The sequence below is a fragment of the Aquila chrysaetos genome, chromosome 16 (genome assembly GCF_900496995.4).
Source record: "Aquila chrysaetos chrysaetos chromosome 16, bAquChr1.4, whole genome shotgun sequence".
Taxonomy (NCBI): Eukaryota; Metazoa; Chordata; class Aves; order Accipitriformes; family Accipitridae; genus Aquila; species Aquila chrysaetos.
Window position 1 is genome coordinate 23,568,620 of NC_044019.1, and position 13,331 is coordinate 23,581,950.

The 13,331-nt window shown below is 43.1% G+C and overlaps 1 protein-coding gene across 3 annotated transcripts in view; it reads left to right on the forward strand.

The window, feature by feature from the left end:
• Positions 1 to 366: 366 nt before the first annotated feature.
• Positions 367 to 13,331, forward strand: part of CCDC34 (coiled-coil domain containing 34) — a 29,152-nt gene continuing 16,187 nt past the window's right edge. Inside the window, exons 1-4 of one of the 3 annotated variants that reach the window (XM_030039803.2) lie at positions 367 to 485; positions 3,102 to 3,153; positions 10,140 to 10,272; positions 12,594 to 12,701. In XM_030039803.2, the coding sequence (XP_029895663.1) occupies positions 3,110 to 3,153; positions 10,140 to 10,272; positions 12,594 to 12,701 (285 nt within the window). In that variant the 5' untranslated portion in view covers positions 367 to 485; positions 3,102 to 3,109. Of the gene's footprint in view, positions 486 to 3,085; positions 3,154 to 5,978; positions 6,325 to 10,139; positions 10,273 to 12,593; positions 12,702 to 13,331 lie in introns of those variants that run through there. The other 2 variants (XM_041129336.1, XM_030039802.2) reach the window with 2 other exon arrangements.

Consider the following 13,331-nt stretch of genomic DNA (forward strand, 5'->3'; position numbering starts at 1 on the left):
CTCTAGTCAAGCAGAACTACACGTGCAGGCACAAAAATAGCCAGTAGAAGAGTATAGGCAGTGCCTGGTCAGCTCTGACACCGAGTGTGGAGCCAAGCAGCTTGCTTTCTCGCTCCTGTGCCTGCTGCACCATTTTTCCCTTGTCTTGGTTTCAGCTGGGATAGAGTTAATTTTCTTTCTAGTAGCTGGTATAGTGTTATGTCTGGATTCAGTATGAGAATAATGTTGATAACACACTGATGTTTTCAGTTGTTGCTAAGTAGTGTTTAGACTTAAAGTCAAGGATTTTTCATCTTCTCATGCCCAGCCAGCAAGAAGGCTGGAGCGGCACAAGGAGTTGGGAGGGGACGCAGCCAGGGCAGCTGACCCCAACTGGCCAAAGGGACATTCCATACCATGTGGCGCCATGCCCAGTATATAAAGGGGGGGGAATTGGCCTGGGGGGAGCGCTGCTCGGGAGCTAACTGGGCATCGATCGGCGAGTGGTGAGCAATTGCATTGTCCATCGCTTGTTTTGTATATTCCAATTCTTTTATTATTATTATTTTATTATTGTTATAATTATTAGTGTCTTCCTTTCTGTTCTGTTAAACTGTTCTTAACTCAGCAGTTTTACCTTTTTCTTTCTGATTCTCTCCCTCATCCCACTGGGTGTGGGGGAGTAAGCAAGCAGCTGTGTGGTGCTTAGTTGCTGGCTGGGGTTAAACCATGACACCCCCACGCTGGAAAATCTGAAGACTCGGGAAGGCTTCCTAAATTTGACTACGTTTGGCTCAAATTTTCTGTTCTTTTTTTCCAGGTTGCAAGTAAAATCAAGATATACATTCTTTTCTTCACAAATGTATGCTTAGACAACAAGCTTAAGGCATATTGTCTATGCCTTAGTTTGTGCCTAAATTTAGTAAGGTTGTTTTTTCATTAGGATTATTTTTATGCTTTTTCTGTGTTCCTGAAGACAAGTGTGGAACTAGACATTACATTTGAAAGCAATCTTATCTGATTATTTTCATTAAATCTGGCTAGTATTAATCAAGTTGAACTGAGAGGTTTCCTTCTGATGGCTCTTTTGTTTTTGGAGACTGAGTTGATCAGGTTACAGCTGAATTTCTAAATTATTTCATAAAGAACAGTTGGCAAGTTCAAATATTTCAGAGTTGTCAAATCAGGGTAGTTGGTGATTCAGGGTGGTTGCTTATGCCTAGAATTTAATTCATTCCTATGTTTGTTACCTGTAGAATTGCTTTCTTGGTATCATTTTCTATGTAAAATGGTTTTTCAAATATTGTGGATGGCAATTAGGGATTACTTGTGAGCAATTTGTCAGGAGCATTTGGATGTTCAAACAGGCTGATTGGCATGACTCAACAGTCAAAGTATAGGTCTGTGAGTATATCACTCTGCGTTTACTCTGAATTTAACTCCCTGTTGCTAGATAGCTTAAAGTACTTATTCCATAGTCTGCGATGGTGGCGTTTCAGTTAGCACTGAAAGACTGAGTGTCGGTTTTGTCATTTCTTTAGTGAGAAATTAGGCTGATTTTTCACAATGGTAACAACCAGAGGGGTGTGTGTGTATATATATATATTTATTCACTACACTCACTTGTTTATGGCAACTTTTGTGCTTCATTGTGTCAGTTTGATTTTGCCCATAGGCTTTAGCAGTGTTGGCGCTTAATTCCTGCCAGGGCAGATGCTTTTTAGAGGCAGTCTTTCCTATTATAGCACTAAGTTGACAGAATTAAGATTTTGCCATGAAGCACAACCTTGTAACGTGCTGTTTGTCTGCTTGTCAGTCATTCTATGGCCATAGGAGTTGTGTACCCGAACCTGCAGGGTTGTTGTTTCGATTGTTAGTATTTTACAGAATGACATTGTTTGGGCTTTTTACCTTGCCTGTATTAACTGGGGCACAGTGGCTGTGGAGCTGGCTTGACAAGTTGGGCAGAACAGTAAGAAGAGGGATAACAATGATATTATTTTATACTTTCACTTCTCTTCAAAGTTGGATGCTTCTGCCATTCCAGTAACGGTGCTTCAATTCCCCAAAAGGTGAACTGGCTCTTGCCGCCCTCTGTATAGGCAGTCTCGATGCATAAACTCTGGTACCTTGTCACAATAGTAAGGTTTGTTAATATAAGCTATTTGCCCAGTTCCTGTTCTTGAATCTGCAAGGAATTATCTTATTCTGTATAATAATATAGGGAGGGAAGAGAAAGACTCAAATGTTTGTGTCTGGCCAGATTGCAGCTGGCTCCTGCCTTGCCTTGAGACATCCATTTCACAGTTTCTGGCCATCCTGGATGAGCAGCTGTGGGGCCTCATCGGAAGCAAGAGGTGCCCAGTGCAGTGACCTCCGGAACTCCTCAGTTCAGTGAGACAACAGGACTTTTTTTTTTTTTTTTTTTTTTTTTTTTCTTTTTTTCCTGTTCATTTAAGACTGTTGCCAGTCTTCACTATGAGATGGGCTTTAAGGTCGGGGGAGGTTTTCAAGCATTCCTAAGATGTTTTGAAATTACCTTAGTCTGCAGCCTATTGAAATCCTTGAAGTTTTCATGAGCTTTGCTCCCAGTGCTTGTTTAGCCATGTAGTAAACAACTTTAATACTTCTTTTACTTCTTAGCTGCATGCAGCACATACACAGACGTTCATGTAAAACCATAGGCGTTTTGTGTTTAACAAAGCTGAGGCATTGCATTACGCACCTTGTATCCTAAGAATTCAGTCTGAATTGAAATTTTCTTGTTCTTGTAGCTTTACTTGGCATGAAATTTAGGTCCTAGTGATATTCTGTTGTCTCCAGTACTTGAATCATCAGCTTAAATTATTTTAACAGGTGCAATATGCTCTGTTAGACAGTGTAGCTAGTAATACTTGAATCTTTATTTGATGATGATCAGCTCAACAATCTCCCACAAGTGGCTAGAGCTATGTTAATATCATGAATGTGAATTTGCTGCACAGTGATGTAGTCAGTATTATAGGAGTGCTTAGATCAGAGATGCATTCAGTTTTCAGCTTGCTGGAAAACCGTTCCAGATGATCAGCTGGTTATTGGCACATATTATCAGCAGTAGGATAACACTTGTTTTTTCCTTACAGGAACCATAATGATATTTCTCCAAGCTGCCAAAACTGCAGTTCCCATGAGAAGGTAAGCCAAATTAAGAAGCTGCACCACTGAAAGGGGGAAATCCCTCACAGCTCACCTCTGCCTCTCCCTTCTTTCCTCTTTGTGGCTGTGCACTCCTGGCGCTTGCCTTGGTTTGGCCTCGTGCTTGTCAGACGTCTCCCTGAGCTTTAAGACCGCAAGTTGCTTGGCCAACAATTTGGATCGTTTTCTACTACATTAGTAAGGCAATGTGGCTCGGTGAAGCGTCCCGTGAGCAAGAGGGTGGGAGAAGTACATGCTCCTGAGAGACAGGAGAGATGCAGACCTTTTGGTGGAGAAACGATGGAATTGGGTGCCTGTAAATCTGCAGCCCAAGCGCCAAACAGCCCATCTCAAAATTCCCAAGTATGATCATTTGGGTATTCTTTAGGACTGTTAGTGATGGCATTGAAATGTTTCCCACCTCATGGCACTCATTTTTGGTGGTCTCTAGGCACACATAATGTTTGTGTAGGTTTGATGGCCTTTTTATATCATTGAGCCAGTGAAATTCAATTTTTATGGCAAATCAATTGCCTCAAATGTCACAAATGACCTTCCCATTTTAGACAAATAATTTTTAATACTGGTGCTTATATTTCAACTTGCCTATCCAACTGAAAATATATTTCTTGTTAAACTCACCTAGCTGCAGAATCTTGGCAAGAACAATTATATCAATAAAGCTACCAAATTTACAATCACTTTCAAACTTTGATATCTCATATTGTCATGGTTTAACCCCAGCCAGCAGCTAAGCACCACGCAGCCGCTCTATCACTCCCCTCCTCAGCTGGACAGGGGAGAGAAAATACAACAAAAGGCTCGTGGGTCGAGATAAGGACAGGGAGAGATCACTCAACCAATTACCGACACGAGCAAAACACACTCGACTTGGGGAAAACTAACTTAATTTATTGCCAATCAAACCAGAGTAGGGGAATAAGAAATAAAACCAAATCTTCAAACACCTTCCCCCCACACCTCCCTTCTTCCTGGGCACAGCTTGACTCCTGGATTCTCTACCTACCACCCGCAGCAGCGCAGGGGAATGGGGTCAGTTCATCACACGTTGTCTCTGCCGCTCCTTCCTCCTCGGGGGCAGGACTCCTCACACTCTTCCCCTGCTCCAGCCTGGGGTCCCTCCCATGGGAGACAGTCATCCACGAACTTCTCCAATGTGGGTCCCTTCCCCGGGCTGCAGTCCTTCAGGCACAGCCTGCTCCAGCGTGGGTCCCCCACGGGGTCACAAGTCCTGCCAGCAAACCTGCTCCAGCCTGGGCTTCTCTCTCCATGGGTCCGCAGGTCCTGCCAGGATCCTGCTCCAGCGCGGGCTTCCCATGGGGTCGCAGCCTCCTTCGGGCATCCCCCTGCTCCGGCGTGGGGTCCTCCCCGGGCTGCAGGTGGAGATCTGCTCCCCCGTGGACCTCCCTGGGCTGCAGGGGGACAGCCTGCCTCACCGGGGTCTTCCCCAGGGGCTGCAGGGGAATCTCTGCTCCGGCGCCTGGAGCACCTCCTCCCCTCCTTCTGCACTGACCTGGGGGTCTGCAGGGTTGTTTCTCTTACATGTTCTCACTCCTCTCTCCTGGCTGAAGTTGCCCTTGTGCAGTTTTTTCCCCCTTCTTAAATCTGTTCTCCCAGAGGCACTACCACCATCACTGATGGGCTCGGCCTTGGCCAGCGGCGGGTCCGTCTTGGAGCCGGCTGGCGTTGGCTCTGTCGGACATGGGGGAAGCTTCCAGCAGCTTCTCACAGAAGCCACCCCGCTACCAAAACCTTGCCACGCAAACCCAATACACATGTTCAAATCAGTAACACTTCTGCTTAGTCAGCCACAGCAAAATGACTTAATGAAGTTATAAAAAGCTACCCACCACTAGTCAGCGGATATCTCCCTGGTAGATGAAATTCGAAGGCAATGCAAAGCTTTGGTGATACACGTGATTGTTGCTGCTTCTGCTTAAGGATTTGGCTAAAAAGTTGGTCGAGGTGGCCCAACATTGGCAGTAAAGAGGGACTGTGTTCCTGGGATTTGGAACCATGATGGAATATTGACAAAGTATCCAGTGGCAAACAAGAAAGGACAGGAATGTATTAAAAAAAAAAAAAAAAAAAAAAAAAGTTTTATTTAGGACAGATTGTTGTAGACTCAGTGGAGAATAACTGATCGGAGGGAAGGGCAAGGACACCATCAGCCTAGCAGTGGTGTATCAAAACCCAAAAGTCTTTAAAACTTTAAATCAGAAACAAGATCCTAATTGTGGGGACTGAAATGGGACACTGCAGTTAAAAATGAGGATAGGTGACACACTTTGACTTGGCCGTTAGAAAACACTGAGCTCCCTTCCTCTGACATACTGGACTCTTCATCTGCGGATGAGGCTGCTGGTACCTGCTGACTGAACCGGTAAGTGTGCAAAAATGTTAAGTAATAAAGAACAGCTGCGAAGGGCTCATATCAGTTGGCATAGGAGGGCGTTAGTGACGGCCGTGGAGGGGACCGGGGCCAGGCCGGCGGTTGCAGGGGCTGCTGCCTTCCCTGGCCCGGCGTTCCCCCCTCGTCCCGGGAGAGGACTTCACTGCTCCGCACAGAACCAGCGCCCGCCGCTTCCGACCCCGTGTTTTCCCGGCGTCTCTTCCCAGGCGCTGCCTCAGCCCTCGCCGCCGGCGGCTGGAAGGCGGCTGGAAGCCGAGCCGGGGCCGGGGCCGCCCGCTCCTCCCTCAGGCGGGAGAGGGCGGCGGCTGAGGCGAGGCGAGGCGAGGCGGGCGCAGGCGCGGCGGAGGCCGCTGTGGGCTGAGGCGTCGCGGTTGCCATGGCGGCGGCGCGGGGAAGCCGCGGGGGCCGCCGGGAGCGCGGGCCGGGCCGGGCCGTCTGCGCTTGCCGGAGGCCGCCGCCGCGCTGCGGTGACGGGCGGCCGTTAACCGCCGGCCTTTCCCTCAGGCGCCAGCCGCCGGCATGAGCAGCGGCGCCTGGACCCGCAGGAGGAGGAGGAGGAGGAGGGCCGCCCGCCTCAGCCCGCCGGCCTCCGCCAGCTCCGAGGGCGAGGAGCCCCTCAGTCCCTCTGGCTGCTCCCCGCTCTCCCCCCCGTCCCGCCCCGGCTCCCCGAGCGGCGAGGAGGAGGAGGAGGAGGAGGAGGAGCGGGCGGCGGCCTGCCGGAGCCGGCGAGGCGATAGGTAACCCCTGCGTCTGGGCCCAGGTTGGAGCGGGGAGCTCCCCGCCTGAGGAGCCGGGCTCCCGAACTCGGCTCCCTCCGCTTGAGGCCTGTGTTGGGGACGGAAGGTTATTTCACAGAAGTACGGACTCGTTCGCAGAGATAAGCGCTTTAGGCACCTCGGTCCCTTTTTGGGAGGTGGCGGGTTACGGCAGTCTTTTCTGTGGGCACATGAGCGTCGTCGTGGGTTTGTAAAATATCTATGAGCTGTTGAACTGAGCCTCGGGGTCTTTGCAAGTTAAAAAAGGTACAGCCGTTCCTGTCATCCTTTTAAATGATCTTGGAGACTAAAGGGCTATTTTGCCTAGTGTACATAGCCATATCCAGAGTCAGTTTCATGTGTATGCATTGCACAGTTCTTGTTCCTGTGGCTTAACTTCATTCCCTTTTAATTGTAGGCAAACTTAATATGTCTTCTTTCCCTCGGGATCTCCTCTGCCTGACAGGAAAGTAAATAATACTTATTCCTCCCTTTAAAATAGAAGGGGGAGGAGCAGGGAGTGCCTGGAATACAACCTTCTCAATGGAAACTTCGCAGATCTGTGCAGTAACTGATGGCGGAAGTAACTAGCGAGACTGAGCTGAGCTAAAAGTGCCAGTGGGGTAAGGGGAGGATAGCCGAGCTTCACGGGAGTGCAGGGTTCCGGTGTGGTTCTCAACCTCTCATGGAGAGCAGCGCACACCTCCCAGATGGACTGAAGGCGAATGGGCCGTGCTGAACTTTTCTTACAAGCGTTTCTTGAAAAAGGTGCTAAAAGTCCAGGGAAAGTGCTCAAATGTAGCCAGAAGTAGAAGCTTCAGAATGAAAAGGATATTAGCCTGTTTATGGTTCCTCCTGTTTCCAGTTTTCTGTTACCTGTCCTTTCACTCCTTCCCAATAAGCAGTTTTGTTCACGTACCTTGAAGTTCTGTAGCACTCGGTTCAAACTGCTGCGTGTCTTTGCAGCTTGAGATGCTGCTTGAAACAGCTGTCGATTTTCGGGCCTGTTGCTGCAGTATTTCCTGGTGGTGGTAAGATGGAACTGAAGATGACCTCTGTTAGGGCCTGAGTTGAAACAATCTCATGAAACTCTGCGAGCACAATATATACTTCACTCGTGCAGACACTGCATCTGAGTAATACTGCTGCTGTGTTGTAATAAGTGTCTACCAAATGTTCATATAGTAGCTTCCGTGTATAACTGCCAAGATGTCAGAAGTATAATAATAAAAAACACTTCTTTTTACACAGCCACTACCCTCAACGTATACACACGCTCTCTCAAAGAGTCTTTTTGTTGTTGTTGTCCTCTTAAAACTACACAAAATTAGCCCGAGGCAGACACTTAATGTGGGAAATGCAATATTTGCAAAAGAGAAAGACTGAAAGCAAGGCCTTGCGAAATGGTATTAGGTGTTTTCATACTTTCATTATGGATCAGTGTTATGTTTGATGGCATGACTTAAGTGAATATATGGTAAATGATAATCACAGTGTTTTCTATTAATCAGACTTCGGTTCTAATGCCAAATACATCTAATTTGATTTAAGATACTTATTTAAAAATAAATGCACTTGAGAATGTGGTACTTTAAGAAGTCTGTTATTTTAATTATTCAGAGCAAGGTCATAGATGTGAACGTGCTAGCATTTCAGAAAATGGTCCCATGATATTCAAGGTCTCTGTGGCTCAAAATACGTAATCGGTGTGCCAGGGAGAGCGTGACGGTGGCTGGGATGCACACTGAGAAGGATTGGATTCCAGTCTGTGCTCTGGTGCAACCTGAGAGCTTTAGACAGTACTGCAGAACGAGAGAAATGTTTCTCCGAACAGTTCTTCATATTGAGCTTGTGTTTTACTCTGTTTAAACTTCACTTTCTGTTCTTTCTTACTTGTATACAGTAAGTTTTTAATTCATTACTGTGAATTATTTTTTTGAGCAGTTAACAGCGTGAACTTTGTAATTACTCATACAAGAAAACACATAGTAAATATTACTTTTCTTAATTCAGTCCTTCTGCTAGTACTTTTTCTCAGGTTGGTCTAATATGTCAGCATTTTTCTAGTTCAAGGTGCCATAATGCAAATCATGCATAGCAAAAGAATGTGTTGAGGAAGTATCCCTGCCCAAAATGTCAAGTCTGGACAAAGTTGTGTTGGTTTCCTGAATTTGAATGCATAATGCTTTTATCCTTATCTTTAATAAACTTTCAGAGTGTTATTTTCTAACAAAATATGTTATTATGCGTTCTTAAGTTGCATCCCTTATTATGTGTACCTGTTCAAAAACTGTCTCTCTTAAATTTTTGGTCTTTGTTAACACTGTAGCATAAAAGCCCTAAGGTGCGGCAGAATGCATTGGACAACGCTGGGCTTGGCAGTGCTTGGCCTGTGCTACTTCTGTCTGTGCATTGTCAGGGTGTCCTGTCAGTTCTGTTGTGCTACATCTCTGTGGTAGCACAGTATGAGGTGGGTTGGGGGCTGATTCTGTGTGGGGAAAACAACCCTTTTCCAGGTTAGTTTCGGTGTGAATCAGTTCCCCTGGACATGTCCTGGCTTGACCAGCGAATGATCATGTTAGTGCACACACATGTGGGTAACAACAATGGAGAAGAGTAGGACAAAACTCATTGGCACTGATATTGTCTTCAAATGCTTTGTATCACAGAAATATTTTCTAAAGATTACCGGCATGTAAAATGTTCTCCAACAGAGTATTGCTGTTCCCTGTGAATATGTAATACTTCTATATTGATAAAAAACAGGTATCTTATGCTTGAAAGATTTATTTCAGGAGCATTAACGTAATATGCTTGTTGGGATGCCTCTTCTGTAGCTTGAATTCAGCAGAGTTACTCACTGTAGCGAAGTATGTACATACGTAGGTATTTCCAGAGCCCATGCGTCCATATAAAATATGAAACTGAAGTTTAGTTTCACTGTTTTGTTGTTTAAGAAAGAATTCTGTATAAGATAGAAGAAATCTTATAAAGAAATCTATTGGCATGTTTTCAATTTTTATTGACTTAGAGCCCAATATACTGTCTTACTTATGAGATAGTACACGTATAGAATATTATAAAAGATATTTCTGGCCTGGGGCTAGGATTGCTGCTTTATTCATGAGTAAAGAAGTTATGAGTGAGTTATGCAAGGTACTCTATTAAAAGTCTAATAGAACCTTGTATAATATTATCAAGTATTGTATGCAAGCCATATTTCTTAAGTATGTTTCCTGTGAAAGCTTTTTAGAGTGGAAAACTTTACCTGTTAGAGTGAATGGATTCTTAATGCTGAGATTGCTTGATATCATGAATCCAATTCTGTAGGACTTAAAAGAAGAAAAAATACTCTTGATTATTCTTTGCTCGTGCTAAAGGCCAGTTGATATATGGAGCCTTTCGGTGACCAAGGACAGGATGTTAATGTTAAATCTCTGATTTCCTTTGGTTTCCATATGTGAGAAGGAAGATGGCACTTTGATGTTTCTGGTGTTAGTTGTTGTTTAGTTCATAAAAGGTAATGTTTGAATCTGTTCCACAGTTTGGAACGGGGAGGGGGGGAGGAATCGCTAAAAAGCTAGAATTCAATAAGTAGAATGTAAGGCGGATGGTCAGAGGTGCGTTATAAATGCAAGTTATCCATTCTGGAGATTCCGAAGCAAGTAGAAAAATGATGTCATTGTTGTCACAATATGCCATAATAGAAATGTAATTTTAAGGCAGTAGCACTGCTTAACTTTTCAGCCAAGTATATTACAGGTAATATTCTTTTACATTTCTTGTTTTTAATTCAGGAAGGCTGAAGACTCTGAAATAGCAGGCGAGGAAAAAGAGTCGCCTTTGAAAGATAATCTTTCACCGTGGGAAGAATGGTTCATTGGCAAAGAGAAGGAACTACGTGCCCGCTTACAAGCTAGAGCTGCAGAGGTGAATACATCCAATTGGCTTGATGTGAAGTCTAATAGAAGATAGCAAGCACAGGAATTTTTTTTTTTTTTGGTTGTGGAAACGCAAGTAGTTTTGTCCATTATTTTTTAGTGTCTTGGGCCTCCATAGTGTTTGTGTTTGATAATGCTGACATGATTCATGCTACATGCATTCTCTTTTGCTAAATGTTACGCTTCATTGAAGTGGTGCTGTATAATATTTTGCTTATCCAACTGTCAGGTGATGGTTCAAGTTTAAAGGATTAAAACTTATTTATATAATTGGTACCTTGATTTTCATCATGGGTACATACGCCTGCATGTAGGTAGTAAAACACGACAGGGCGTGTACTGGGTATAAGTATGCCAAACTACTTGGTTAGATATGAGGCACCGAGTTGTTACACACTTAGTGTGTAATTATACAACTGTTTGGTGTCCTTTCCCAGGATAGGTTTCCCTGTCCCAGCATTATTTTCCCCTCCTTCTATCATTTGCCCCCTTGCAAATGAACAGTTCTGGAATACTGGGGCAGAGTTAAGTGAGAGCATTATATCTTTTCTTGATTAATATATTTGTAGTTGCAGTTGATTAAATCATACTGTTGTTTAAGATCAAATTGGAAGTATTGGGTAGTGGTTAGAACAATCACATCAAAGTTACATCATTTCTCACTTTAGTTACTGATTTACTGTTTGACCTTGAGCAATGTCCTAACCTTTCTGTGATTTGCTTTATCTGTAAAGTGAATATAACATACAGCTGTTTTATGTGGGCTACCTTAGGTTTTTGATAAAACACCCACTGCTGGAAGGTTCTGGAACAGTCTTTTAGAGGTCAGCATAACACCAAAATAGTTTGTTAAACTTGAGGAATGTGTTCTGATTCGTTAATATGCACCACACATTTCATGACTTCCCCTGTAGATTCCAGTTTGGTGGTCATCTCCCTGTTTTGATTTTTAAGTACAAAAAAGGAGCCAAAGTAATTTCTGGTGTCACGTAGAAAAGTGGTTTGTGTATAGACTTCTCATAGGATAAGCATTACTTAAAGCTGTGTAGAAATTGGTGGAATAGTGTTTTATTTTTAATTTGTAAGATTTTGAGAATATTAGGTGTTAAACTGCAATGTAGGCAACTCAAATAGATTATATCGGGGAAAAAAATACAATTAACCTTTTTGTAAGATGGCAGAAGAGAACAAAGTATGTGATTGTGATATAACTGTGAAGTCCCAGATCTTTTGCTGACATCAGCACCAAGTCTGCCCTGAATGTCGGAAATGTGGATAAACATTTTGAGTGGATAGTGGATGGGGTCTTCTAAGGTCCTTAGAGTGCCATCACCTTTTACAGAAACCAGGAACCCTGCACTACAGATGTCTTAGAAGTCAAAGGAGGTGTTAGTTGCTGTAACTTTGCCCTCAATATAGCAACAACTATCTTTTCAAACTATGTCTGTGTTGTGAGTGTTTTCTCTGAGCTTTCTGTAAGCTCCTATTTTTTCTTGAGGACTTAATAAATTCAAATTTGAAATTATAAGAAGAGGGGGTTCTCTCTGAAACTGACTGCAGTGTTAAGGACCATAAAATCAGTTTCATGGAAATAATTCCATCTGTGTTTGAAGGTATGAATTTTCATTGAAGAATAGCACTTTGTGCTAATGCTACTGTTAGAGAAGCTAGGCATCTCAAATTGTCATCTTAGTCATGTTTTTTCTTTATCGATTCATTTCCTTGGAGAGAGAGAAGTGATTGCATATATACTGTATGTCCTATAAAGATAAAATACTTCAGAATTTCTTCTGTCGCCTTCAAAACAAAGCTCCTGGTTCAAAGTTTCCTAAAATCTGCAGTAATTTTGGCTTTAATAGGCTTTGGGTTGAGCCCTAAGGTTTCTGTAGTTCTGGTACTAAACATCACAAGTGAGTAATATTTCACTTGGCTTTTGATGCCTTCCTGAATGCAGAGCAGTACACCATGTAAATTTTAAGCGTTGTAGAAAAGTACTGCTGCAAATTAAGATTCTACTGACTGAAAGGGCGTTTAAATAAGCTGAGGAGTGATTTGTTATGTTGAGTTGTTTCCAAAGCCTAATGAAAATACATATTTCCAGTTCATGTTCTAAAAATTACACATTTCCACTGATTGTATTTCATAATATTTCTGTATTGACTGTCATCTATCTTTTCCAAAATCTTAATGAAGAAAAAATTTCAAAATCTAATGCTTACATTGTTTTAACTGCAGCACTATTTCCAGTATTGAGTGTACTGGTGTAGATGGTCACCACAGATTTAAGATGTATACTTTTTCTTTAATTAGGAAATGAATATACAGCTTGAGAAGATGAAGCAAAGGCAAGAATGTGAAAGGAGGAAAAGGATAGCTGAAGAGAAGCACAAGGAATGGGTCCAAAAAAAAAGAGAAGAGGTAAATATTGCTTTGACTGCAAATATTCTAGCACATACCATGCTTAAGTAAACCTATGTAAAATTTACTTAGACTGTTTGGAAAACCATGTTTTTAGTTTGCTGAATGAATGGCTGTTTTAATTGAAAATTATAAAACCATGCCAACACAGTTAAAACATTTTTCCAAGACTGATTTCTTTTTTTTTCATAAAGAATAAAGAGATTTGTTTTCTGAGTAGTCAGGTAACTGATAATTGAGCTACATCTTGTGCAGTAGCCTTCTGCTAATTATAGCTGGGGTTCTGATCTTCAGTATACCCTACTCTTTCTGACTTCCTAGGTTCAATGCCCAAGCATTTTGGGTAAAGTGTACATCTTAACTGTCTGCAATGTCTTGTACACCAAGTAGAGCCAGAAGAAGGATTTAGTTAAGTACCATTGTGGACAGGCAAATAGTATGGTAGAGTTTAGAGGGATAATTGAGGTGTGAGGCCAGATTCAGGAAATTCTCAGTAGACCACAGTTAGCAATTGGGAATTCCTTCATCCAAAAAGTCATTTCTGAGTGGGATCAAAAATTTTTTTAAGTTCTCTTGAGAGGGATGCCTAAGTCCAGAGTCAGAAGCAGATGGAATCCTGACCTCCACAGG